The sequence below is a fragment of the Hyaena hyaena genome, unplaced genomic scaffold (assembly GCF_003009895.1).
Source record: "Hyaena hyaena isolate Hyena2069 unplaced genomic scaffold, ASM300989v1 scaffold_30, whole genome shotgun sequence".
NCBI classification, from domain to species: Eukaryota; Metazoa; Chordata; class Mammalia; order Carnivora; family Hyaenidae; genus Hyaena; species Hyaena hyaena.
The window spans coordinates 1,918,728-1,945,849 of record NW_024080662.1 but is presented as its reverse complement, the minus strand read 5'-3'; the positions used below and the strand labels follow the sequence as shown (position 1 = coordinate 1,945,849).

Genomic DNA, 27,122 nt, shown 5'->3' with positions numbered 1-27,122 from the left:
TGAGAGAAAGAGAGTGGGCGGGGGAGGACCAGAGAGAGGGGGGTACAGAGGATCGAAGTGAGCTCTGTGCTGACAGCAGAGAGCCCGATGCGGAGCTCAAACCCACAAATTGTGAGATCACGACCTGAGCTGAGGTCAGACACTCAACCGACTAAGCCACCCAGGCGCTCCATCAGTTATCACTTCTATCACTTCACCACAGGTGCGTCCCCAGCGCCTGGTCTAGTTCCTACCACAGGGTAGGCTCGCAAAAATATGCAAGTAAATGAATAAACATCCTGCAAATCCATCCACTTCTCTCTCCTGCACTGCAGCCAGCCAAGTTCCACATGTCATCACCTTACCGGGTCGCAGCGAGCACCTATAACTGGTCTCACTTCTCCAGCTTGTCCCCCTTACCTCATTCCAACAACAAAAGCATTCGCTACACCCGCTGGGGTGACCTTTCTACAATTCAAATCTGATCTCATTACCAACTTGCACTTCAGGCAATAGTGGACTAGCTTGTTTCAGACCAACTCTCCAGGGAGAGCAACTAGAAAACCCAGACAGAAAAAAATTTCTATCTCTTTGATATTATCATAGAGCTACAGGCAGAGAGGCCACGAGAGGCCAAGGTCTTGGAGAACAGGGAAGCCCAAAGAGGCAAACCTGCTATATGGCATCATTTTGTTTCTTTGAGAGTGGCAGTTAGGGGTGCCTGGGTGGCTTGGTTGGTTAAGCATCCGGCTTTGCCTCAGATCATTATCTCGTGGTTCGTGGGTTTGAGTTCTTCATCAGGCTCAGTGCTGACAGCTTAGAGCCTGGGGCCTGCTTCAGATTCGGTATCTCCCTCTCTCTCTCTGCCTCTCCCCTGCTCACATTCTGTCTCTCTCTCTCAAAAATAAATAATAAAACATCTTTAAAAATTAAATAAACAAAGAAAGAGGCAGTTAAAAGGATGAGAAGCTGGAGGGTGGGGGAGATGGGTGAAGGTGGTCACAAGGTACAAACTTCCAGTGATAAGATAAATAAGTCTTGGGGATACAACATACATCACGGTGACTATAGTTAACAACAGTCTATAGTCTCTTTGTAAGTTGCTGACAGATTAGATCTAAAAGTTCTCATCACAAGAAAAAAAATGTATAACTATGGGAGGTGACAGATGTTAACTTATTTTAGTAATCATTTGTAATATATACATATATCAAATCATCATGTTGTACACCTAAAATTACTACAATGTTGCATGGCAATTATATCTCAATAAAACCGGGGGTGGGGGGTGGGGGGAGGAGAAGCCAAGCAGGAAGTATAGGGACTGAGTGGACACAAGCCTGGCGGAGCTGGAAGCAATCTCAGGCTGAAAGGACATTAAAAAAAAAGAAGGTAGGGCCCATAAGTCTTTACATCAGAACCTTAAAGGCTATATTCTAGGAGAAGGAGGAAGACCTGGAAATTGAGTGGCCTCCACAAAGATCAAAATACAGCTTTGAGGGCGCCTGGGTAGCTCGGTTAAGCATCCGACACTTGGTTTCAGCTCAGGTCATGATCTCACGGTTTGTGAGTTCAAGCCCCAGGATGGGTTCCATGCTGACAGCACAGAGCCTGCCTAGGATTCTCTACCTCTCCCTCTCTATCTGCCCTTCTCCTGCTCACAAACGCGCACACACACACACACACACACACACACACACACACCTCCCTCTCTCTTTCAAAAATAAGTATATAAACTTTAAAAAAATGCAGCTTTGAAACTGCTCTATTTCTGAGCAGAATAAGGTAACCCACTCCACTGCCTGTTGAAAGTAAAAGTTTTTCCTCTAGAGAGAGATAACATTAACCTGAACCTAACTTATTTCCAACATTGTTCCTCCAAAATGTCCAGCTCCCAATAAAAAATTACCAGGTAGGCACTGTACCCAAAATACATGAAGAACTCCTAAGAGGCAATAAGAAAAATGTAGACAATCCCATAGGTGGAGAAAAAGAGCAGAAGACCTCACAAAAGTATCCAAGTGACCAAGAAACCTAGTAAAATTGTCATAATTAAAATAGTGTGCTTTGTGCTATTGGTACGTGAACAGATATGTAAATCATACTTAATATAAAAGTAGGTGAAATAAATCAACAGGACAAGGACAGACAGATGGTTACAGGTAAGTGAAAACTGGGGAAAAATCAGATTTAAGGCTTATGTTAGAACATCAAAATAAATCCTAGTTGGTCTAGATAGTTAAATTAAAAGGGAAGGAAGGAAAGAGGGAGGGAGGAATCAAAACCCTAAGAAATGAAGACAGGTTAAGGAGAAAGCTCTCTCTAACTCTCAACACTGTCACCAGGGCCCCCAGGCAGCAGAGGAGGGGAGAGATGGGGATTACCGCATCGATCTCGTTGAGGACCTTCCACTGTTCATAAGGCACACCCAGGGCCTCGGCTGTCTGGATTGTCCTCTTCATCTGGCTCGTCCAGACCTTCAGGTCCTTGATGTTCTGGTCACGGATGAACTGGGCCAGACTCTTGGCAAACTGAAATGCATCATAAGCAAATTCAGACTCACAGATCCATGGCTCTGCCAGACCATGAAGCCACAGGGCACATGGCATCGTGCCCAGCCGCCAAGAACACAGAGAACTAACCTCTTGGGAATACCCACACCATCAAGTGCTGTTTTTATGCATTCTTTCCAGACCCTCCGTGTAGTTCCAGCTGTGGATCATTATGTCCCCTGCTACTGCCCACCTCCCATGTGGCCTAGTCCATGTAACCCCCCAACCGAGGCCTCAATATCTCCCCGAGACTGTGGTGCAGCCATCAGCTGCACTGTAGGGACTTGGGTTGCTTTCATAGTGGCATGCCTCTCCAGAGAAAGGGGCTCAGCTGGTGACAGCTCACAAGGAAGCCACAGATCCAAGCTTGGTGCTTGGTGACTTACCCTAAATGACAGGAACATTCCAGACTGAATGAAGGTCATCCACCTTGATGACACATTAGCTACAAGAGCTGGAGCCCAGGCCCATTAGACACACACATGAATGGATCCAGCTGCCCAGAGGTACCAACCCATAGCACCCACCACCACCCTAATATGTGAGCACATGTACACACGCACGTGCACACACGCACACACACACTGACCTCCCTGCCCCGAGGGGACAGTCCCGGGTCCCCGCCAATCCGGCCCTTGAGGTTGAGCTCACTCTCCCCATGCCGGCAGAGGTAGATGGAGCGGGGGGTCACATGGATGTTCATGAGGTAATACACGATACGGCTCTGGATGTGGTCAGCCACACGGTTCACCACATAGCTCTGTCCCACGTCCATGATTTTGATGTAGGACAGATCCCTTTCCAGAGAGAAGGTAGAGAGAGACCTCTGAGTGTTACTAGGGCCCTCGGGGGCCCATCCCGCCAGCCACAGGAACTGGCCGCAGAGCGGTGCCTTCCTGACCACCAGGCTTCAGATCAAAACACCCAGGACCATCAGCTGGTGTGTAAGTGTCGGGGGTGAGGAGGGAGTAACACAACACATGTGACATTCAGACAAACCCCGTGAGAGGTGCTCAACACTTGTCGTGTTTCCAAAAGGTGACATCCAAAGCATAGGGTCAGTCATTCACATTGTGACTCTCACCACTGCTCTGTGTCCCCAGGACCCTGCTCACCTACCTCTGAGCTCTCAACGTACAGTCTGTAAGGTGAATAAGAGACAGTTTTTTCCAGGATTGACCTGAGAGAAGCTGGCAAATACTCCTCCTCCACTCCCCTGCCAGCCACCCCTGGACCTGCCTTTCCCTCCCCCAGTGAGCCCTCCCCCTGAAACCCAGCTCAGCCTCTTCCCTCACTCTGGCTGGGCGTCACTGCAGCTGGGAGAACATTCTCTGCTTACATTTTCTGGGTGTTGGAAGGCACCAGGAAGAAAGGTGCGGTTTCTCAGGCATCATGCTCTGGCCCAGGAGCCCCTTGCATGCTCTCATCTGAGCTCTCACTCTCTGGCCCAGGGGGCCTGGCTGTAGGTTTAGGGTTGTTACACGGACACCAGCAGCAACGTCAGCTAAGCATCCAGCTTCAGCTCAGGCTATGATCTAACGGTTCATGGGTTCCAGCCCCACATTGGGCTCTGTGCTGACAGCTCAGAGCCTGAAGCCTCCTTTGGATTCTGTGTCTCCCTCTCTCTCTGCCCCCTCCCCCACTTGTGCTCTGTCTCTCTCTCAAAAATAAACGTTAAAAAAATTTTTTTAAATCAAAAAAAACCACAAAAACCCCAGCAGCAACATTAACTGAGGAATCCAATAGGAGCTGCTCCAGTTAAGCATCTAGCGCGCGGTCACATCACAGAACCAGGAGGAACACCGCGGAGCTGGAGTGGCTGGAGAAACACGAGAAACCACAAAGGAGGCCCAGGCAGTGAGTGTTTAGTGCAACTGCCCTGGGCTGGCCAAGGAGTCTCAGCCAGTGCTCTGTGAAGACCCCTGGAAGCCATCCCTCTCACAGTTGCTTGTTCCCCTTAGTTCGTACACGTCAGATGTTCTCATGTGATTATAAGTGACCCACACCCAAGTTTATATTCCAGTCTTTCACTTAATGCCGCATAACTTCCACTTTCCCATGCGTTGTCGGTATGATCTGTGATTATACAATGCTTTACCAAGGGCCACGCTGCCACTTACTTAACCACTGCCCCCACTTATGCTAGTATACAGAAGTTGGCCAACTATGGCCAACAAGTCAAATTCAGCCTACAGCCTGCGTTTGTAAATAAAGTTTTATTGGAACACATGCCCATTTATTGACACAATGTCTGTTTCCTTTGCACTACAACGGCAGGGTTAAATAGCTCAACAGACTGTATGCCCCCAAAGCCTAAAATATTTGCTATCTGACCCTTTACAGAAAAAGTTTGCTACTATAAGAACCTCAGCTGAATGCTCTTTGTGGGCCTAAAGGCTCCTCCTCATCCAACACTTATCATTCCTGGTTCTGGCTGGGTCTGCCATTCCCAAAGGAGGCAGTGGAGCTAACCAGCATGGGCCACTGCCAGTTGTTTGCAGGCAGGATCTGGGCACTCCTTCCTGCCTTCTCAAAATACAGACCGCACATGTAATATTTGCAAATGCCTGGCAGGAAGACCCGCTGCATAGAAATTAGGCTTGATTTTATAACAGAATAGCAAAAATTCTGTTTTTTAAAAAATAAGCTCTACACCCAACACAGGGTTTGAACTTATGACCCTGAGATCAAGAATCATATGGAATAACAGAAAATTCTAACTTGCAGAGCTCCAGATAAGGTAACAGGGTTCTGCACGTCACCTCTGGCCCTCAATTCTGTCTGAAGCAAAGAAACAAGGCGAGGCCATCCCTGCCTGTTGGGGTGGCCCATCAGCCATCGCCATGGGGAGTCACAAGGAGGCAGCCGAGCGGGAACCCCACCACCCACCTATCATAGCTGCAGGACACGGTGGTCTCCTCACTCACCTGTCTAGGTCCTCATCCAATGACTCGTACGAATTCTCATAGCACTCAATGCGCCTCATGAAATCCTCCGTGGCCTCATCACTATCATGGTTCACATAATCAGGGCTGCCGAGTTTTACTTGCTGCCGGACCAGGCACAGACATCACATCAGGGCTGGAGGCCAGGCAGGGCCAGAGACCAAGGAGAATGCTGGGCAGGGGGTGGGGGAAGGCAGGGCCAGAGGCCAAGGGCGAGGCTTCGGGCATAAGGCTGGAGGCCAATCCCAAGAGACTGGTCCCATTGGGAAGAGCTCAGCAGTTCCCTGGTCTTAGCTCCCATACCAGTGCCACAGAGTATTGCTGGGCACCCTAAGATCAGAGTCCCTCATTTTTGTGGCACCAGGGGAGGCGAGGCCACCTGAACCATCTTCCCAACCCCGGATATTCATTCCTTGGAAGACAGGGGGTAGGGGAGAGATCAAATCTCTTTCCCTTTTGAAATATAAACACTACCTCCTACCCCCACTCTCTACCTCCAGAGGCTGAAGCTCCTCTCCTACTGTCCAGGGAATTATGAGGGGGAAAGGGAGGGGAAGGAAAAGAAAGAGGAAAGAGCAGGAATGAATGCCCTCCGCAACACGGCCTTCCACACAAGTGGTCCTTGGGCATCTATGATCACCCCCCCACAATGTTCAAGAAGACCAAGTTAAGGATGGCCCAGAATCCAGCCCAGACCTGGAAAGGGACTTCACTGTCCCATGCTACCTCAGTTGTATTACTGCCCCCACAAGGTCAGATATACCACTCACCACGATGTTGGCGGCTATGACCTCAGGATCCACACAGATGGACTCCACAAAAAAGGTCTGCAGCAAGGACCAGGGCAGGTAGGAGAAAAGGAACCAGAGACACTCTCAGGGCCCTGGGTCTGGCTCCAGGGAGCTCCCTACCCCACTGAGGGCCACGTTGACCCAAGGGCCTTCTTCTTGGGTTGAGGGCAGGGTCAAGAAGCCCCGGACCAAAGCAGGTGCCACCCTATCCAGGACTCTCCCATCAAGACACCCACCTTCCTGAAAAGAAAATTCCAGGTGAAGAGAAAATAGCAACCCCTCGGTCCCAGATCGACTTTGGAGCCCCCCTGCCTGATGGCCAGCACATATCAGCAGGCCACAAAAGGGGCTTTGGAGGGTCCGAATGTGCCACAGCCCAACCAAGAAGGTGAACCAAAGAGGCCTCACCTTGTAGCCATTCTGTTCTCCAAAATTAAAGATGGTTGCTCTCCGTTCTCGGGTGGTATTCGTTGCATCGAAAACCTAGGACCAAACTAGGGTTAACCTGGCCTCTAGCCTGGAGAAGAGAGAAGGCCAGCCAACAGCTATAGCACAGGGACCGGATTTCTCACAGGGACCTTCTGGTGCCCAGGCCACCCGCCTGGCCCATGTCCTTTAGACCTGCAAGGGCTGGGTTGGTCCTCCCCTTCCTTGAGGAATACGCCTCGAGGAAGCTGGAAGGAGTGGGTGGCTCTGCTCCTGGCAGGGCAGCAAACCCTTGGCAAGAAGGAAGTGCTCATCACTGCCCTGCATGCAGCAGGTACTCGGTTTATGCTTGACTTGGTTCATGCTTCCTGTAAAACCAGTTACACACGGAGAGCTGAAACCCTGTTTAGTTTCGCACCATCCTCAGCCTCTACTAAAATGGGAAAAGAAGAATAAAGAGAACAGGAGAGGAGATGTTAACAAAATTTGGGTGAATGACTCAGAGAAATGGAGAAAATCAAACACAAGGCTTTGCCCACCAGAGCGCACCTACTTGCGCAGAACCAGGATAGCCGGAATCAGGACACAGGTGTCTCTGAGAAAAGGGACACGTGTGCAGAGGAAGAGGGAGGACTGCCTGGTGGTGCAGCAAAGCCCAGATTGAGTCTTAGGCCCTCTCCCCACTGCAACGAGCCAGGCTGACCCACCTGGAACTCCTCATGAACTGCCTGCGACCTGTTCACACACCCTCAGGGGTAACCCACTCACGCGCATGTCCAAGCGGCTTTTGGAGCAGGACTTTAAAAAAATTTTTTTTTTTTAACATTTATTTATTTTTAAGAGACAGAGAGAGACAGAGCATGAGCAGGGGAAGGGGTCAGAGAGAGGGAGACACAGAATCCAAAGCAGGCTCCAGCCTCCGAGCTGCCAGCACAGAGCTCGACACGGGGCTTGAACTTTTGAACTATGAGATCAAGACGTGAGTCGAAGTCAGATGCTTAACCGACTGAGCCACACAGGCGCCCCCAGAGCAGGATTTTTTTTTAAAAAGGGGATTCAACCAGGGCTCACTGGATGCTCCAGCAAAATCTCTAACATGAAAAACAAAGACTAGATAAAAAAAAGAATAAAAGGAACCTTTAGCAAAAGAAGACAGGACATAGAATAGATAGGAATGTCAGAAAACTTAACAATTGTTATCTAAAGAGAGTTACAAAATACTATAGTAACCACAAAAGAGAGTTCTAAAAACACTCAGAGAATAAGAAATTTAGAATTTAAAATATGAGCATATGGCTTTTTAAAAATTCAACCCAATGCTCATAAGATAAAGTGCTTGTTGAGAAAGCCTCCCTGAAAATAGAGCAAAAATGACAGAGATAGAAAATAAGGAGAAAAAAGATAAAATTAGGGCTCAAGCCTAGCATGGAGCCATCAGGAGTTCTAGAAAAAACAGCTCAGAAAATGGGAGCAGATGGGCAAATCACTGGCAGAAAGCGGTGGGGATGGTTTATCAAAGTAATCAATAGATGACACTTTCCCTGACCTGTTAGAGAAGAGTTTCCCATTGGAAAGGGTCACCCCAGCACCCAGCGTGGTGGTGAAGACCCACCGCAAGGCCCTAAAGTTCTCCCCAGAGAAAAGGGCATGAGCACCTCCATTTCCCTCTAAGAGATGAAACTGTTAGGAAGATCAGCACATCAGAATGCCATCAGACTTTTCCACAGCCACTCTAGAAGCCGTAACACAACAGAGCACCGTTGTGGAAATTCTAAAGGAAAAATACTTCCCTCCTACACCCAACCATCAACTGTAAGGATAAAAAAAGACATCACCAGACATACAAGGTCTCATGCAATGTCCTTCCTAAGTACCTTTCTCAGGAAGCTGCTGGAGGATGTGCTCCAACAAAACAAGTTGGTAAACAAGGAGAAAGAAGACATGGGGTCCGAGAGCAGGGCATTCAACTCGGAAGTCAGGAGAGGGGAACTCCCAGGGTGCCACAGACTGAGAAGCCAACTGATTGAAATGGAGCTGGGGGACAAAGAGCTGCGTGAGGCTGCCTCCAAGAGGAAAGAGGAAGGAAAAAGCAACTCCTGTGTCTGACTATAGCTTTCAGGTAGGATCCTTTTCAACAGACACCCTTGCTCAACTGTGTCCCACCCATCCACCTGACAGAAGGGACCAACGCACAGGGGGAGTTCCATTACCCAGGATTCAGCTGGCTCCGGGAACAGCCACTAAATATAGGCCAGGGTTCTCCGAACTCCAGGAGAAATCACATTTGCTAAAGAGTTGGTAACTCGATCCACATGTGGTGACCAACAATGTGATTATTCAGAAGGAAGTCTTACAGGATCAAATGCAACCACAAGCCCAGAGGGAAATTCCCAGCACATATCCAGCCTCTAGCTTCCTCTTATATGGTGGCTGTAGACTTCAGCCCAAGGGCTGGTGCCCAGGGGCAGCTGGGACCACTCACGACCCAGCTTCCCTTCCCCGTTCCTGATCAGCAAAGGGCTAGAGGTATATAGGTTGCCACATGTCACTCCCAGAAGTCAGCAGGGTCTTACACTCACCGCCACATGTCCCCCCTCCTCACTCAGGAACCGCCGGACATCACGGAGGGCCGCCAGGGCACACTGCCTTCAGAAGAGAAAACACAAGGTCAGCCCAGCACCCGACCCTGGCTGCAGGAGGGCAATAGGTCAGGGATACATTCTACCCCAGACCAGAGAGGGCACAGTCCCTGGGGCCCCTTCTCTTTTCCAGGTTTCTCTTTCCTTCAGGTAACTTTCAGCGCTTTTGCAAACTCTACTCCTGTAAGTGGAAGGCTATGTGTTCCGGCCACTGGGAATTTTTTTTAAATATCACTTTTCTGTGCTTTCTCTTCTCATCTCATTGTGAACAAATCCAGGCTGCCACTTTGCCATATTCATGATTTCCAATGGTCATGCATTTTCCCTGATTATCAAAACAAGCACTTTCAAAATCAGACATTCCTTGTGTGTGACTGTTAGGGGCTGGTGGTGGGGAGACAAAAGACACTATTGCTGCCCGCCGGGGCAACGTTACATTTAATATTCAATTTTCTTTCCTGGAAGAGAAAACACGTGAACTATCCTTTCTGGAGGAGGGTGCTGTGTCTTTGTCTCTTGTACCATGTCCACTGGCCCTCTGGAAGGTGAAACTTTCCCCATTGGTTACACTGCCTTGAGAAGATGTCAGCCTTTCTGTGGCAAAATATACCGCTATATATAAGGATCTTCCTGATTTTATCCATTTCTCCTATAAGGTCTACAGCTAGATAAATCATTTTGACCTTTTCTGATGTAAGAATAAAATTAGATCTTCCATTTGTTTGATCTTCAGATTTTGTGCATAAAAGGCTGAGCTGCCGGGGCCTCCCCCAGGCCGGGCCGGGCCACCATGCCCATGCACGGAGGCACAGGCCAACCAGAGAAGGAGGGAGCCTGTTGGGATCACAGGGACATTGGTGGCAGAGCTGAGTCCAGGTCACTGGAAGGAGCTATACTCCTGTGCCTCCTTGTGACCTTTCTGTGCCCCATGGGTCTTTCAATTAAAACTTCAAAGAGCTTTTGCATGCCAAAAAACCTGAATTCTGAGAGTCTGGGAAGTTGGCATTGCTGGAGCATTTCTGGCCACCTGCATTTAGAGTGCCATGCTCTGGGCTTAGATCTGTGGGCTGCTCTGGCTGAGGGAGCACCAGGTAAACCTCAGGACTCCAGGGGAGATGTGGGAGGAACAGCCTGGGAGCCTGAGCGGACGGGGGTGTGAGTGTGAAGTGGGGGCAGTCTTGTGGGACTGAGCCCTTAACCTGTGTAGGTTGATGCTAACTCCGGACAGATAGTATTAGAACTGAACTGAATTGTTAGACACACGTGCATGCGCCCATGGATGCCATATGGGCTCATGTGTAGTAGGAGACCACTGTGCCCAGTGTTAGGGACAGACATCAATGCTGTAGACTCCAGGGACCTCAACAATGCACAAGTACCTAGGCCTCTGGGAAATAAAGTCTTCTCTTCTCAGGCTTCCCACTTTAAAAAGTCTGAGTCTTGGGGCACCTGGTGGCTCAGTCAATTAAGCGTCTGACTTCAACTCAGGTCATGATCTCACGGTTCGTGGGTTCGAGCCCCATGTCGGGCTCTGTGCTGACAGCTAGCTCAGAGCCTGGAACCTGTTTCGGATTTTGCGTCTCCCTCTCTGGCCCTCCCCTGCTCATGCTGTCTGTCTCTCTCAGGAAAAAAAAAAAAAAGTCTGATTCTTCTATTTTGCCAGTTAGCTATGGGATGTTCGGGGCTGCTTATTGGGAAATGGTCCGGTAGCACAGACCTAGGCTTTAGATCCGGGAGGGAGGGCTTCGAGGAATAGGCAGAGCATGTGCCTGCAGAGAGGCACATGTGAACCTGCCCGCAGCTTCTACCGCTGGGGTCTCTGTTTCAGTTGGGTGACCCTGGACTAGCTCCCCGACCACTCCAAGGCCAGGTTTCCCCATCTCAGTTAATCCCAAACTCCTACCTTCGATGGGCAGCCTGAGCAGAATTACCGGTGAACTCTAGGAATGCCAGTTCCCTTATTCTTCCTACAAACATTTTGGATTCAGACACTCCTGGCTTCAAATTCAAACTCTGTGTGATCCTACAAATACCATTACTTTCAGACCTGGTCCCCACATCTGGGAGAGTAAGGTGCCACTACCCACTGAAGGAAGATCAGACAAGCTAGTCAGTGCCCACGGCTTGAGGATGCTGTAGAATCTGCATTTGATACGATCTCTGACCTGCTAATTGGGTAGTACTAGAAAGATGGACACAACGGTTTTTAGTAGTATATAGGCTTAGATTCAAGTCTGGGCTCCGTGAAGTAACTTGTTATCTTATATGAGACTCCTTAACCTCAGTTTCCTCATCTGTAAAATGGGAAGGGGGAGTGATAGTGGGCAAAGCATGCACCCAACACACAGCAGGAGTTCAAACACCAGTCCCCTCCCTTTTGTCAGGGTCACCAAAGGGTCCAGGCTCAAGTTTTACCCACAATTCAGCCACAGGCCTGAATGTCAGATTCCCCCACCTTCTTGGTGCGGCAGCCTGGCCCAGCCCCACAGCGAAGAGATCCTGCCCCCTGGTGGCCAGAGACAGAGCAGGCAGCCTAGTATCCAGGTCTGGGCAACAACCCAGTAGCTTCTGACCTGGAGCTGTACTTGATTTGGGGAGGTCACTAAAGCTGGGCCAACCTCTGCTAAATGCCCTACCACAATGGCTGGGCCCAGAGCAAGGCCAAGGAAGCTTCTTAAACCCTCAGCTGACATCTGTCAAAAAGAATGCAACATAGCTCCTTAGACCACCAGCTGGTGTTCCTGGTTCAAGTCTGAATGGGGCGGGGAGGGGAGGAAGTAGGATGTCATATGCAAATTCCCATCTCGTGAATAAGAGCAAGAGTGTGAAGTTTGAGCCACATGAAAGCAAAGCCACGGCCTATTCTAGACATGCGAAGAACATGCCAAGCACATGCCAACATCTTCCAAGTATACAGTTTATTCCGGGGCAAGGGAAGGAAGGCCACGGTTCTGGGCTGATCTTTCTGCTTTGTGAAAGGTGCCTAGAGGCAGTCCTGCTTCCACTCTGCCCCATCCCTAAGGCCTGTGTCTCTGCACCTCCCTCCCTACTAGAGGCCATCCCCATGGAGGGCCTGGGGTAAGCAAGTGGAGAGGTCTCTATGCCACAAGCCCCTGACCTGCCCTGGCTAAGCCCCTTCCATCTCCCTGGAGCCCCCCTTCTGCTCCCATAGGATGTCCTTATTAAGAGTTCATGAACCCCAGGGCAGAGCCAACCACCAAGAGGCCACACACCTCTCCCACTGTCCCCAAACCCAACACATCCCCAGCCCCCCCACATCCTGAGGCGTCAGGAGACCGGCTCTATCACAGCCCAGCAGGGCAGGACGAGGCCAGGGCTCAGGGGCAGCTTAGTCATGATGGGCACCTGGGCTCCAGGGCCTTCTCTGCCTTCTCTGTAAGCACACACAATCACACACACACATCACACACACATACACACATACATACATACATACACACATACACTCACTTCCTGATTTTCAGGCCCTCTTCGTTGTCTGGAAGGAAAAACTCAAATGACTTGTATGTCTTGACCATGTCCCGGCGATACTGGCCAACGTTGAATTCTGAGGGAAAGAAAGGTTCATCTTTCACATAGCAGCAGCCCTCCCCAGCTCTTGACTTTGACCCACCACAGACCAGCCTTCTCTTTTCCTCTTCTCCCTTCCCCCACAAAGCCCCAAGGCCCCTGTGGAAGCCGAGGCCAAGTCTCACCGCGGGTGGGCACGCCGATCCAGTTCAGGTAGCGAGTCAGCTTCTTGGAGATGTAGGTCTTGCCCCTGGCGGGCAGGCCTACCATGACAATGAGCGTTGGGCAGTTGGTCATGCAAACTGAAAGGCAAGGAGCCGGCATCAGACAAGAGCTGGGACCCCTCCCAGTGGGTCCCTCCCTCTGCTCCTGGCACAGGACTTCAGATGTGCCCTCCAGGCCTCCTGGCCCCAGACCATGGTCTCGAGCCACCACTGGCATGGCCCCACTGCCCAGGCCTGTCTGGCTCCAGCGGATGCGGCAGAATCTCACCAGCCCCTGATCCAGATGTGCACTGTGGCTATAAAGCTGGATGTGCCACACCCCTGAATGAATGTGCAGGACAGAGCCAAAGCCCAGAGGGTATTCAACGTGCCACCTGTCACCCAGGAATTCGCACTCCAGCCTAGTAGTCATCCAGCATTCCTACTAGCGCAATACCATGGCTTACCCTCCCTGCCTGACTCATCCTACAAAGCCCAGCTCAAAAGCTTCTTCTTCAGTGAACCCTTCCTCCGAGGCAACTCCACACTGCCCTGGCACACTCTCTCCCTCAGCCCTGGTCACCTCACCTGCTGCACTTGAGTCTGCCCACTGCACTTGATCACTTGGAACAAGAGTGGCCATGCAGTGTCTGAGCCATTCAGGATTGTGGGGTCTGACACAGAGCTGGGGCTCAAAAATTATGGGCACAGGCTGGGGGGGGGGCAGCTTCTCGAAACGCCCCAGGGTGAGCACCATGAGGGGCTGAGACCAATGTCCACAAGGACGGACCCTCTGATAGCCCATCCCCCACTATCCCACGTACCACCAGGTCAGTGTGCCAGCTAGAGAAGTTGCCGAGACTGGAGGCGGGGACGGGTCTGGACACAGCGCTCCCAAACCCTGGCCCACTAGGACAGACACCAAGACAGAAGAACTGCCAGCCTCATGTGACTCGTCTCAGCTTTCAGTGTGGCCTCGCCTTGAAAACCTGAGGAAGCTTTCCTTTCATTGTCCTCAGCAGCTGGGCCATGTGAAAGCACAGCAGACAGACTGAGGGCCCACGTGAGGACCTGTCACTGTCCCTCTTTTGCCCACATGGCTCTGCATGTGCCTTCATCTGGTAGTCCTTGGAAAGACCACTGGGCCCTACCCCTCAAGTTGTCTCCCTCACTGGAGCTGGAGCACGGAGCCCCCAGGCGCGGCCCTGTCTAGGGGTCAGGAGTCAGGCAGGTCTGGGTTCCTATCCTGACTCTGACAACCACTGGCAACTCAGACACTTGGTGTCCTCACCTGTAAAATGGGATGACGGTCCCTCACTGAGGTCTAGTACTACTACATATGAAAGCCGGAGCAGGTCTGGGAACCTGTGCCCTCGGCCCAGCCCCGGCGGCGCACCTGGCTAAGGACGCAGGGGCACCTCAGCACCGACTACCCTTTGGACTTTGTGTGCATAGGCACCTGTCTGTCTCCAGGCAGGCCCTGCAGAGAAGTAAAGGGCCCAGCTTGCCAGTCGGGGCTTCATCGCTCCTGCACATCACCGTTGGGCAAATGTGACCCAAACTGTGAGCCTCAGCTGAGGGAGGGAAGAAGAGGATCCCACGGAACACAGGCTGACAGTCAGCAAGAGTGAGCTTGCAGAAAAACCTCAGCATTGGCTAAAGAGACAGAAAAGCAAGTTAAGCAAGGCCCTGCAGCCCAAGGGCCAGTGACATGATGGCCTGTGCTGTTTGCACAATCGCCGGCCAGGGCTCTCCAGCAACCAGAGAGCAGTGAGTCAGCTACTCACTATGGGGGAAACCTGCACCCAGCCTGCTCCACTCCTTCCTGTTGCTCCTTGAAGGGCTCTCCCACAACCTCCAGGATCCCTCTTCACAGGAGATGTGAAGACACTCCTGGCCTCCTCCCCCAGTGTGGTAACAGCATCCCCTGGCCCCATGTACAGCCATGCTGGGCATGCAGGCCAGTAAACCAGGGCTGGGTGCAGAGCAAGAGCAATAAATCACCTGCCATCTCTGTTCCTCAAGATAAGCTCCCAAGGAAATGACCCAAAGAAAGATCAAAGTACAAGTGTATTCACAACAGCTCTGCTTACAGCAGCGAAACATAAGCAAGTGCTAGCAGCAGAGACTCTGCAGACTGGGGCCCATAAGAGGGAACACACGGTGACAACTTTCGGGTGGTGTCACCTCAGGGGCAGCCACAGTCCTGGAGTGGGTTCCAGAACTGATTCCTGAATTACACCTGCTCCTACTTCCTTGAGGCAGGCTGGGCAAAGGAGTACCTTTCTTTGGGGGGTAGGGGGGAGAGAACTCTTTAAAATAACGTAATCTGGTGTCACTGTCCTATTCAGAGGGGATAGAAAATCATCTTTCCTATTGTCCTGTGCACACACCAGTCGTGTCCTTAGCCAAGAAGTCTTGCTACCTGGGGCACCTGGGTGGCTCAGTTGGTTAAGCAGCTGACTTCAGCTCAGCCCTGCATCAGGCTCTGTGCTGACAGCTTAGGGCTTGGAGCCTGCTTCAGATTCTGTGTCTCCCTCTCTCTCTGTTCCTCCGCTGCTTGTGCTCTCTCTCTCTCAAAAATAAATAAAGATTTAAAAAAGAAGTCTTGCTACCTTTTTGCTGATAAAAGCTACCACAAGGGCACTTGGAAGGCTGAGTTGGTTAAGCATCCAACTCTTGATTCAGGCTCAGATCATGATCTCACAGTCCATGGGATCGAGCCCCTCTGCCCTATCCCAGTCAGGCTCTGTGCTGGGGCATGGAGCCTCCTTAAGATTCTCTCTCTCCTTCTGCCCCTCCCCCACCTGCACCTGCATATGCTCTCTCTCTCTCTCTCTCTCTCAAAAAATAAAATAGGGGCGTCTGGGTGGCTCAGTTGGTTAAGCGTCTGACTTCAGCTCAGGTCATGATCTCACAGTTCGTGGGTTCAAGCCCCGCGTCGGGCTCTGTGCTGACAGCTAGCTCAGAGCCTGGAGCCTGTCTTTGGATTCTGTGACTCCCTCTCTCTCTGACCCTCCCCTGCTCATGCCGTCTCTATCTCTCTCTCAAAAATAAATAAAACATTAAACAAATAAAATAAAATAACAGCTATCAAAAGCACTGTCCTTTTTGCTATGTTATGATTCCTTTCTTCATCCCCTGCCCCACCTGCTCGCAGAACTCCTCTAGGTCTGAGCTGAAGGGTCAATGACGAAGGTAACAACTTCCAGGCCTTCATGTGTAACTCTGAATTTTATTGAAGGAAGAATTGCTAATGGAGAGTGGGGGCAGAGGTAGCACAGCCAAGCAGCCTGTGGTGCCCTCAGGAGCCAGAGACTAGACACCAAAGCCAACCCACTACACAGCACAGACCAGCTGTGAGCCCCATATCCTCTTCTCTACAAAGCTCTGTGATCAAGTCATCTTCTACCCATCCCCCTCCCTCAGGTCCTCACCTGTCCTTGTGGTCTCCCGTCAAGTTAAGTCCACCATGTCAAGGGTAAAATGCTGCATGAACAATCTCTAGGGACTGGAGGTGCTGCCCAGACAGGTTCCATGTTCATTGCTGGCTTTCTCCCTGCTGTGAACTTGGGGACCCTCACTTGGGGCACAAACCACCACACAATCTGCAGGTCTCATCTTTGGCTTCTTGGGTGCTTCCTCCTCCAGGAAGCCCTCCTGTTCTGGACCAATCCAGAATCCCACCCACTGCAACACCCTGAGACAGTGCCAAGGCACAAATTCCTCTGCTCAGGCCAGAGCCATATTTTCATCACATCCTTGGAGCATAGAGAAACACAGGCCCCTCCCCAATGGGTCTCAACATCTTGGCCACCTGGAATGGGGGCTGGCTCAGGGCTGATGCTTCAATTCCTGACTCGGACATACAGAGAAGCAAGGTGGTGATGAAATGGCAGCACCACCTGCTGCCTCCTATCAAGCGCCTCCTCCTGAGGGGGCTCCTGGCAGCTTCTGGGTGTAGAGAGATGGCTGCCTCCATCCCACAGAAGAGGAGCCAGTGGCCAAGAGGGTCAGCTCTGTGCCCAACGTCACACAGCTGAGCTACCATGTGGCTTGAGTATTCCTGCCTCCAGAGTCCAGGTTGTGACTCCTTCCCCTTTATGTAGTACTAGCCGCCCCCCCCCCCCAATTGGGACAACGCAGCCTAATGCAGACTGGCTACAGACACAAGGGCCTTAGCCTCAGTCCCTCCATAAAAGTCTAAAAGGAGGGACAGCTAGGGTGTAGCCATAGACTTTCTGGACTGAGTACTGACTGGAAAGCCATGGCTCCGGGGCTGAGACTGACAGCCACCTCAATATCCTACCAGGACCTACATCATGGTCAGAGCCATGACCCACCAGAATGTCTGGTCAAAACCTTGACCGCCCCCGACCAGGACCCGGTACAGTAAGAGATATGCACAGCCCACCCACAGGACTCACATCTTGGTCAAAGCCAAGGCCCCCAGGCTGGCCCCAAAGCAAAACAAGCACGGAGCACTTGCCCCTCCCTTGTCATGCCCAAGCAGAGGTCAAGGTGTTCAGGGAGATCCTAGCATATCACACAATCTCCTAACCTCCAGTCTCCTAATCTCCATTTCTATATCTGTACCACAAGTTGGACTAGATGTTCTCTGAGGTCCTTGCCAACTTGCAAATTCATTATAATGTTTTGGTTAATCCTAAAAAAAAAACAAAAAACAAAAAAAAACCTTTGTTTTTCTTGGCAATAAGAGGTTGCAGACTCATTTAAAGACAAGCAGAAAGTCAGGCAAAGTGGTTTAAACACCAGGATCCCAGGAAAGGCAAGCCTGCTAACAATTCATTAACAATTCCACGGATTTCAGCACGTCTCCTGGATGTTTTCCCTTCCAACTTTACCATTCACCCACGACCTCATCTGGATGCATATACAGCCATGAGCATAAAGACAGGTCCATATGGGACAGTGTTCTCACCTTCTCCATCCTCAACACAACTGCACTTCTCTGAAATTCCTCCCAAAGCTCAGTTTTAGGCACAAAGGTGGGCAGTTAAGGCCAAGGAGCACCCTATCTCCCACTGGAGGACTGGCCCACCCCTGGGCCTTTGAAACGTCTGGACTCAGGCCAAATGATTTCCATAAGCCCAACACAGCTCAGAACCAGTCTACACTCTCTGGCCTGCAGAGAGGGCAGGAGGAAGCTCCGAATCCTCTCCGGGCCTGACCTAGTGAGTACAGAGTAGGGTGAGAAGGGGCGGGCGCCCTCCCCGAGGTGATGGCCGCCAGACCTAGCCCCTAGCGAGTGTGGACGCGGCTACATACCTGTCTCCTCCCCCTGCTCTGCCACACCTGTGCCCGGCTCCCGGTCTGTTCCTGCTCCCCTACCACCAGTCACAGGAGTCTCCTCTGTCCCTGGTTTCCCACCTGTCCCTGGCCCCCTCTCCATGGAAGACCACTGCCCAGGCCGCCCTATCCACGCATCCCGGTGCGCCGCCCTCCCCTTCCCCAAGGACCCCGCCTCACCACCGCGCTGGCAGGCGTGCAGAGCGGGTCGCCCATTGCTGTAGGGCATCCAGATCTTCTTCAAGGGGTTCTGGGTCAATTCTCGTGGGGACGCCATACCCAGGACAGGATGAGTCGGACTGCGCGGATTGCGACCTGGCAGCCAGGCCACCTCGGGCCACTCCAGGCCCCGCCCCTCGGCCCCGCCCCTCCTCGAGCTGTGCAGACGCCAATCCAACTCCCGCAGGCCCCGCCCCAGAACGAGAAGGCCCTACCCCAACTGTAGAGGGCCTGGCCTCCGACCACGCATGCCCAACTCTACTGCCAACCCGTTTTGGACCTAGCAGGCTCGCCAGCTACGCCTTGAACGAGGACGCGCGCATGCCCAACACTCCACAGCTTGTAGTCCGGGAGAGAGCGGACCCTGCTGGGAAGGCACTAGCCCGGTACACCCAACCGTATGCTCAGATACGCATTGGCCTCACCCACAGCCTCGCCTGTATAGACTTGCCCCCCAGGCACCCGGGTTCTGCTCACTGCTACCCTTGACCTCAGGTCCCCTAGGAGGGGGGGATTTGCATGCCCAGAGGCAGGGCCTGCACGACCTGCAGGTCTCAGTTGATCAGGACCTGTCTGGCGACCCCTGCTTAATCCCAGTTGTCAATAGCCTGCCAGCCCTGCGTCCGTCCTTTCTCAACTCTCTCTTGAGCCCCAGGACTCTTCCCTCGCCCACTGGAGCCACCGACTCAACCACGCGGTTAGTTTCTTGTTCCTCATGGACAGGGACACGGGACAAATCTCAAAATTGATTGTTTCCTCTTTTTACCTTGGCTACTGGGAAGCTCAGGCTAAACTCCAGCCCACCTGGAGCACATGAGCAGGACCTTTTAACCAAGCTCCCTGGCAGTATCTTACTTCTCCTTCCAGGATTTCATTTCTACCAATTAAATTTTAAATTGTAAATCTGCATATTTTTAAAACAAATCTCTGTCTCTTTATCCGGAAAATAGAATGAGGGCATCATCAACCTTACAAGATTCTGGAATTTATTAAATATGTCAATGTCTGAGAAATTCATTTTAAAGCACATTAGTGATATAATTTATATTATTTATCTCCTTCCTGTCTCTAAGACTGCAGTGGAAGCAGAGGGCAAGGGATAAATCCAGAAGTCCAGGAACCCTGGATCACTTTCCTTTGTCTCCTCAGCCCAGTTTCTCAAAGTTTTGTATAGTTTCTGTCCTGGGGCCCCCACTGACACTGGGTCACACTTCCCTCTAGTGATGTCCTCCACAAAACCCCCAGACAGGATCATGGCACCCTCAGTTTCTCTCTACCCGAAGTGTGCCCAGCCAGGAACCAGGTGCAATGGGCATGGAGAACAAGACTCCGCCCAGCACATCACAGGAGCAGCATCCCCTCCCTCTGACCTCCCTGCCACCCACTTGTCTCCATCCAGCACTTCAGAGCCTGGCAAGGGCCCTTAAGATGACTCTGATACAGATGTCTTACCCACTTCACAAGAGATGAAGGATGGGGAGGTGGAAGTCCACCTAGATCCTTCCTGAAACCAGCTCTAACTGCCTACCCCCAGGGGAATGCCCTGCCCCAGACAGTTGATCACTTCCTCCTTCATCCTCTCTCTGCAGTGTCCACCCCGCACTTCCTTCCATCTCATGCCAGGGCAGCTCTGAACACACTCATGGGTGGCTCCTGATGCCCCTTGTGACCACCCACCTGCTTCCTACTTCTCCAAAGCCACTCATTGGTTCCTGGCACAGCCAGCCTTCCCATCTGTCTCCTAGCTATTGCCAAGGCCATTCTGGGGTCACCTTGAACTCAGAGACCTTGTCACCACCCGCCCACACCCTATCCAACCCCCAGCATTCACTGCAAAGGCTATGTGCTCTAGCATCAACAGACACCCAGCACGTCCTCTGGCTTGTCCATTCTCTTCCTTACCCCTCCTGGGATGCTAGTCAAAAGTCGAGGGTAGGGGGTAGCCAGAGCAGGGCAGGATGCCAGGGCCATTTTGAGGAAGCTGTCCCCAAGTCCAGTCTGAGCCTGACTTCCCAGGAAGACCAATGACTTCCCACTCTTCCCCAAACAGTCTGACCCAGGGCTGATCCAGACACACCTTCCCAAGTCCCAACATCCAGTGGGAGGCCAGAGGTCACCAGCAGGAGGAGCCTGGGGCCCCTCCCCAAGGTCAGAGTCTACTTCTGCTCTAAGAATCTAAGAATGCTCTCCATCTCCCTGCACGTTTCTCAGGTAGGAAACTGAGGGAGGGAAGCAGGGTCCAGGGTCACAGAGCCAGCCCACAGTGCACGACAGACTGAAATGAACTCCCAGCCCTTTAAAACTTCACCTCCTACACCTTCCACATCACCACATTTCCTACCCCTACACCTGGGCTCTGGCTTGTTCCCTCCATTGAAATGCTTTTTTGGCTTTCTGCTCCTCCAGCATCAGTAGATGCCCAAGAGAACAGCTGGCCTTCATAGCTTTTCTTTCCTTGGGGCCATCCCAAAGTGACGGGGTGGAAAGTGTGCTGGGATGTCGGCGTGCACACATGTGTGAATATGTCCTGCTCAGCCTCCCCCCTCCTCTATGAACCTGCCTGGCCTGACCCTGGCTGGCTCCCATGGTGTCCTCTGCACCGACCACTGGACCTCTCTCCAGTGTCCCAGGCTACAAGCTATAGTGTGGCTGAAGTCCTCAATCCTCAGTTCTTGCTGCTCAAACTTTTCCCCATCCCTGTAACTGCTGGTCAGTCCTGGCCAGACTGTCAGCCACCCTTTGCAGCAGAAAGGCCCAGGGAGCTCAGTGAATGCCACACAGCCCCACATGCCAGTGCACGGAAGTATGCACACAGAGCCACACGTGCACACACACTAGCAAGCCCTGCACCCAGGAGCCTGCACAGAGACAGGATGGCTGCAGCAGCCCGCTGCTCTCTACTGCCTCCTTTCCCCTTTATTTCCCTCCTCCTCTGGCCTCTGCACCACTGGGAGGCTCAAGGAGTTCCCAGGAATTACAGCTTCCTCCAGCCAGTTCAAGCCCAGGATCGTCCCCAGTATCTCCTTGGGCCCAGAGCTCACAGAGGGTGTGAGGTCCCAGCTTGGGGGTATGGAGCCATGTGACCAAGCAGCCTGTGAACTGTGTGGTCTGCGCTTGCTGATTCCAGCTTGGCACAGGGCACACAGTAGGCACCCAGAGTGACTCAGAGCCAGCCAAGCCACACCATAAGGGCTTAGAGAGGTTCATGACCAGGATGGAGCACACAGTAGGTGCTTAGAGAAGCTCAGGACCCACACAGGGCACACAGTAGGTGCCCTAGAAATCCTCGCTTAAGGGCTAAAGCCACTTCATATGAAAAATTTCCCAAATGAGCTTCTGGGCCTCCCCAGACTGATGTGTGACCCCTGAGAGGAACTTGGACAAACCTAACCTCCTTGGAGGCCAGCAAAGGGCAGAGCAGGAGGGCCTCAGGCAGCTCCAGCTGGCTGTCCCTCTCCCTGGGCTGGAGGAAGAAGCTATTTATAGTTCCCCCTTGGCCCAGCACCCCCCCCCACTCCCCTGCACAGCAACAGGGTTCTCCCTCCTCCTTGCCACCGATGGGCTGATGCCCCCTCAGAGCACCCCTACACCTAGAGAGACACCCAACACTCTCGCACCCCTTCCAGCACCACCCCCACTGCGCCCTGGTCTTTCCCCAATCCCCCCACCCTCTCCCCGCCGCCGGTGCCTACCCCGCCTACTGCTCCCTGACCCGGGGTCCGTCAGGGCGCTGCCTCTCTCCGTGCCTCTGTCCATACTGCAAGGAACTGGCCTGGGCCGTTGCCCCCTGCAGCCTGAAGCCAAGCAGCCCCGCCCTCCGGGTTCGAGAGGGAGCCTCGGTGTGCCCCGTGGCCCCGCCTCCCCAGCCCCGCCTTGGGCCCGCCCCCCAGGGCTGCTCACAACTTGAGAGATCAACAGTGCCCCCACCCCAGGCAGCCATACTCCTGCCAGTGTGGCCTCCCTCGCCGGGCTGAGCAGTCCATGCTGCCCAGTGTCTGCCCTCGTCTCCAGCTGGAGCTGTCTACAGTACCCAGGGTATCTGCCCCATCTGGAGGCAAGCCTGTCCACACTGTTCCGAAGGTCAGTCCCATCTCCAGCCAGCAATGGAGCTGGGGGCTTGAGATTAGGCAAAACCTACTCCTTCTACACCAAGGAACCAGGTCGGTGAAATGGAGCAGGGGAGGAGGGGAGTGGGCAGAGGGGCATCATGGTCAGCTGTGACCAAACCCTTAACTGTCCTTGCCTGGGTGCACATGACTGTGATTCTCATTCATCCCATTCTCCAGTCACTATGTTTATTGAGCACTTCCTGCATGCCAGAACCTTCAAATGTACTGTCACTCAATGCTCACAAGAAGCTTGGTGGCATCACTCTGCTTTACAGTGGAAGAAACCGAGGCTTGGAAAAGCGAGCACGTTTTTGTTTGCTTGGGACAATTTAACAAAGGAGGTACGGGTATGGGGCTGGACCGGAGCCCCAGCAGCCTGAGCCTCCTCTCCCCTGAGCCATGTGTGTCCAAGGGCCAAGGCTGGGTGTACAGGGGTGTGGGGTAGGGCAGTGCCTGGCTGTGTGTTGAGTGCGCTTCATGCAGGTTTGGGGGACAAGCACCTGTTCTTCCCAGCCCCCGCGCATGCCCTCCCCTTGCCCACACACGCTCATGGCTGTCAGATACGCAGAGATGCACCCACCCATCAAACATACATCTACCACAAGGCAAGGCTGTCACAACCACAGACTTCCCACATACGATCACCCATGCCTGGAGATGCCCCTAATGGCCCCATTCTTCTGGGGTGGGTGCTGCCTCATGAAGCACAAAACATGCATGTGACCCTCAGCATGCACTCCCCTGTGTGGTGACCCATTGGGGGCAGGGCAGACCTGTGGATCTGGTCTTAGGTGGACGGGTCTGAGATGCAATATTGGGCTCCTATGTTGAGGTTCCTAAAAGTGGCACAAGAGTGACCGCATTGACAGTGTCCGGATTCTTGGCTCTTTGACTGTGGGGCACCCAGACATGGCAAGACTCCACACAGTAGTGACATTCCATGGTAGTGTCCAAGCTGTCCAGACATATTGTAAGTCTGTGGGGCTCCAGGTATGGCAAGACTCCATTTGGCAGTCACCCGATATAGTGATGTCCAGGCTGTCCAAACACACCGTGGCTCTGTGAGGCTCTCAGCTGTGATATGACACCACGTGGCAGTGACCCCACAGGGTAGTGGCCAGGCACACTGTGCCCAGATGTAGTGCCATCCTGCTCTGCTGCTGCCTTCCAGGTCTCCTAATTCAGGGTGGCCCCATCACTGTGACCCCTGCCCTCAGGCTCAGCGGCGGCCAACATGGGTCAGGATGCGAGCATTGGCAGTGGCCTGCTCTCTCACAGCTCTGGCCCGGGCTTGCTCCAGTAAGATCCGCAGGAGGCCAATGGGGACATCCAGCGAGAGAGTGATGCGGGGGCCTGAGCGGGGGCCAGGGCTGGGGTGGCCCCAAGCAGTGGAGGGGCCCGTGGTGCTGGCTTAGGGGCTCTCTGAGGCCACAGGGGAGGGAGTAGCTTGGGGAGGGTTCTGAGGGAGGAGCTGGAAGGCTGGAATAGGGGTCGTGGGGACAAGCAGTGCCCTGCCCAACGTCAGGACCATCAGCACCAGCAGAGCCCATCTGGTCATCGCGTGGTCAGGCTGCGAGGAGAAAAGAGGCTCAGGGCAGGGGCTCTGGGCAGCCGTGGCTCATGGACAGATGCAGATGGGGAAAGTAGACAGACAGATATGGAGAGCAAGGGAAAGAGACAGAGAAGTAGAGATTAGAGAGGCCAGGCAAGGGATGGAGAGAGATAGAGACAGAGATGAAAGCACAAGACAGCCAGACAGAGCAGGGCCAGGGAGACCTAGAGAGCAAGGAAAGAGGAGACAGAGAGCACAGCTAGGTCTAGATCTAGATGTAGAGATGGATACACTTGGGGAGGGGAGAAAGACGAAGGGGAGGACATGGAGACAGGGCAAAATAGGGGGTGACTGGAAGACAGAGAGGCTGGAGCCACCCCAGAAACAGACAATAAGGATGCCAAGGCATGGCGAGAACACAGAGGGACAAGAGGGGAGCCTTGGGTCTGAGGGAGCTTGCAGCAGATCTCGGACAAAGAAGGGAAGAAATGGAGTCCTCAAGGTGGAGAGGGAGCAAGAGACTCCAGGGCCCCTCAGATCCAGAGACCTCCACTAACCCATACCCAGATCCATTCAGCCCCCAAGGCCCTGCCCAACCCACCCAGAGCCATCTCAGTCCTACCAGCAGCGGTAGCCTCCTCTGGGGCAAGGTGGGGCCACTGGGGCTGCCTGAGGCTGGGGCCAGGCGGTGCTGTGCTGTGGTCGGCCTCCGTCCCCTTCTGGGCCCATTTATCTCTCAGCCCCCTGAGGTAGGAGCTGGGCATGGCTCCGGCATGAAGCAGTCCCCCACCTCTGACTCATCCCCTCCTGGGGGGGGCAGTGAGGACATGTCCTCAGCCCCCACTCTGTCTACTCCTTTTCAGGGACAAATTGGGAACTGAGGGTCACAGAACAGCGAGCAGGGCTGGACAGAGGGAGGGACTCTGCACCCATGCAGGATAGCAATGACCTCCCAGGGAAAACCTGACTCCTTGCCATCCCCATCTCCCCAAAGAGTCACAACAGGGGCCTTTTAAAACAGCAGCTTTAATGCCCCCACCCCACCCCCTCCCAGAATCAGCACCATGTCATCACAGGCTTGGGTCAAGGGGCACGTCAGATGCAGTCACATCCGCTCACTGCCCACAACCACCCCCACACTGAGTCATCTGCCAGGGAGGCAGGAACTACAATGGGGGGTTGTCCACAGGGGGGAAGGCTGGACCCACGGAACCAAGTCACTGAAATAACGGACACACTCATGCACGCTCACGTGCACACAGGCCTCTAGCCTCTAGCACCAAGGGGAGGGACAGGACTCCACCAGGGGACGCTGGACTTCAGCTCATCATCTGGGCCTCAGCGCCGGGCAGCACCTGGGTGGGGTAGTTGGGAACCGACTTCAGGCATCTGGCCTCACCCAGCATGTAGGCCACGCAGTGGGTCAGTGGGGCAGCCAGGGGCACAACAGGAGGGAGGCTCCGACCTCAGAGAGGTGGTCCTCACTCAGGTCCTTGAGGAGGGAGCATGGAGGGGACTCCACAGCTGGGGTTCTCCATTCAGCTGCTTGGTCTGAGAGGGGGTCTGTCCCAGGTCCCCCGGTCTGAGGGGGCTCCTGAACTGGGACACTGACCAGGACCTGATCTGGGTAGGCCCATACCTGTTCCCTGGTTCTGGACCACGTGGGGCAGGCAGCGGCGCTCACAGGCCTCACGGGTCCCAAAACGATTGGCATTCCCTCCACAGCCACCATAGACAAAGGGGTGACAGGCCTCTGTGCCACCTGCCACGGCCCGATGGTACCAGCGCAGGGTGTAGGCAGTGCAGGAGCCCTCGTCCAGCGGAAGCGAGCAGGGGTCTAGGGCCAATGGGGGTCATGAGGTCAGCAGGGGTGGCAGAGGTCAGAGAGGGACTGGGGGTCAGTGAGAGGTCAGCAGGGGTCACTACTGCCCCTCCCTGAGTCCCTCTGGGCCAGCCCCCATTCTCACCATCGCCATCCCAAGGAGCTTCAGGGTCCTGGTACTCCTCCACGGAATACTCAGAGTATTCGTATTCATCATCCTCAGGGGGCCCCTGACCTGCACGCAGGGTGGGGTGCTGTGAGCACGGCTGCTGCTGGGCCGCATTCATGCTGACGAACCCTGGCCCAGGGGTGGGGCGGGTAGTGCCGGTCTCCCACAGATGTGCCTTCCATGTAGCCCCTATGCAAGTGGCATGTGCCCTGCACCCCACCACACAGGCCCCATGAGTCCCCTGTCCTCACCTTCCTCCTCTGCATGAGAGACCCGGAGCACAGGCACAGGGTGGAGTTGGGGGCTGGCAGTGTCTGCAGCATAACTAGGGAGGGGTCCTGGAGCAAGGAGCAGGGGCACAAGGCCTTTGGGTCATGATGGCAGCCACCCCGGCCAAGCCCCTGCTGAGTAAACCCAGGTGATGTGCACAGTGGGGCCTGGGATGAGGACGTTCCAGGAGCAGAAAATATCAGAAAACTACTCACGTGATCCAGATGCAAGAAACTGGCCCTGGCAAGCTACAGGGGACAGAGAAGGACAAGGAGAGAGAAAGGAAGAGAGAGAGCAAGAGACAACAATGGAAAGGGGCAGAGAAAAAGAGAGACGGAGAGACACACAGCGGGGCAGAGATGGACAGAGAAGGACAGCAGGGGAGAGTGACAGAGAGACCGACAGGAGAGAAAGGGTGGGAAGCAGAGAAAGAGGAAGGAAGAAACGAAGAAAGGCAGAGGAGAAACAGACAAAGGATGAGAGAGAGAATTTGGGAACAGGCCAACAAAGGGCAAGAGAGGGAGGGTCAGAAACAGGCAGGCATGGAGAGGGAACGGAAGGAGAGGTAGGAGGAGACGGAGCTTCACTCTCTGACACCCCTCAGG

The 27,122-nt window shown here is 53.4% G+C and overlaps 3 protein-coding genes across 7 annotated transcripts in view; all 3 read right to left on the bottom strand.

Annotated features, from left to right (window-relative positions):
• The window catches only part of PFKFB4 (6-phosphofructo-2-kinase/fructose-2,6-biphosphatase 4), a 28,738-nt gene extending 10,037 nt beyond the window's left edge, over positions 1-18,701 (bottom strand). For 2 of the 4 annotated variants that reach the window (XM_039228289.1, XM_039228290.1), the window contains exons 1-9: positions 18,557-18,701; positions 13,049-13,165; positions 12,804-12,900; positions 9,273-9,339; positions 6,676-6,750; positions 6,247-6,303; positions 5,459-5,580; positions 3,121-3,328; positions 2,364-2,510 (exon numbers count right to left, since the gene is read on the bottom strand). In XM_039228289.1, coding sequence (XP_039084220.1) covers positions 2,364-2,510; positions 3,121-3,328; positions 5,459-5,580; positions 6,247-6,303; positions 6,676-6,750; positions 9,273-9,339; positions 12,804-12,900; positions 13,049-13,165; positions 18,557-18,653 — 987 coding nt within the window. In that variant the 5' untranslated portion in view covers positions 18,654-18,701. Of the gene's footprint in view, positions 1-2,363; positions 2,511-3,120; positions 3,329-5,458; positions 5,581-6,246; positions 6,304-6,675; positions 6,751-9,272; positions 9,340-12,803; positions 12,901-13,048; positions 13,166-16,503; positions 16,865-18,556 lie in introns of those variants that run through there. The other 2 variants (XM_039228292.1, XM_039228293.1) reach the window with 2 other exon arrangements.
• A 5,222-nt stretch (positions 18,702-23,923) lies between these two features.
• UCN2 (urocortin 2) lies at positions 23,924-24,262 on the bottom strand. The gene is given in 1 exon segment (XM_039228085.1): positions 23,924-24,262. A coding segment is annotated over 1 exon segment (339 nt).
• Positions 24,263-25,276: 1,014 nt separating this feature from the next.
• The window catches only part of COL7A1 (collagen type VII alpha 1 chain), a 30,897-nt gene continuing 29,051 nt past the window's right edge, over positions 25,277-27,122 (bottom strand). Inside the window, exons 114-118 of one of the 2 annotated variants that reach the window (XM_039228287.1) lie at positions 26,733-26,765; positions 26,499-26,585; positions 26,224-26,313; positions 25,896-26,093; positions 25,277-25,611 (exon numbers count right to left, since the gene is read on the bottom strand). In XM_039228287.1, coding sequence (XP_039084218.1) covers positions 25,595-25,611; positions 25,896-26,093; positions 26,224-26,313; positions 26,499-26,585; positions 26,733-26,765 — 425 coding nt within the window. In that variant the 3' untranslated portion in view covers positions 25,277-25,594. The other variant, XM_039228285.1, reaches the window with a different exon arrangement.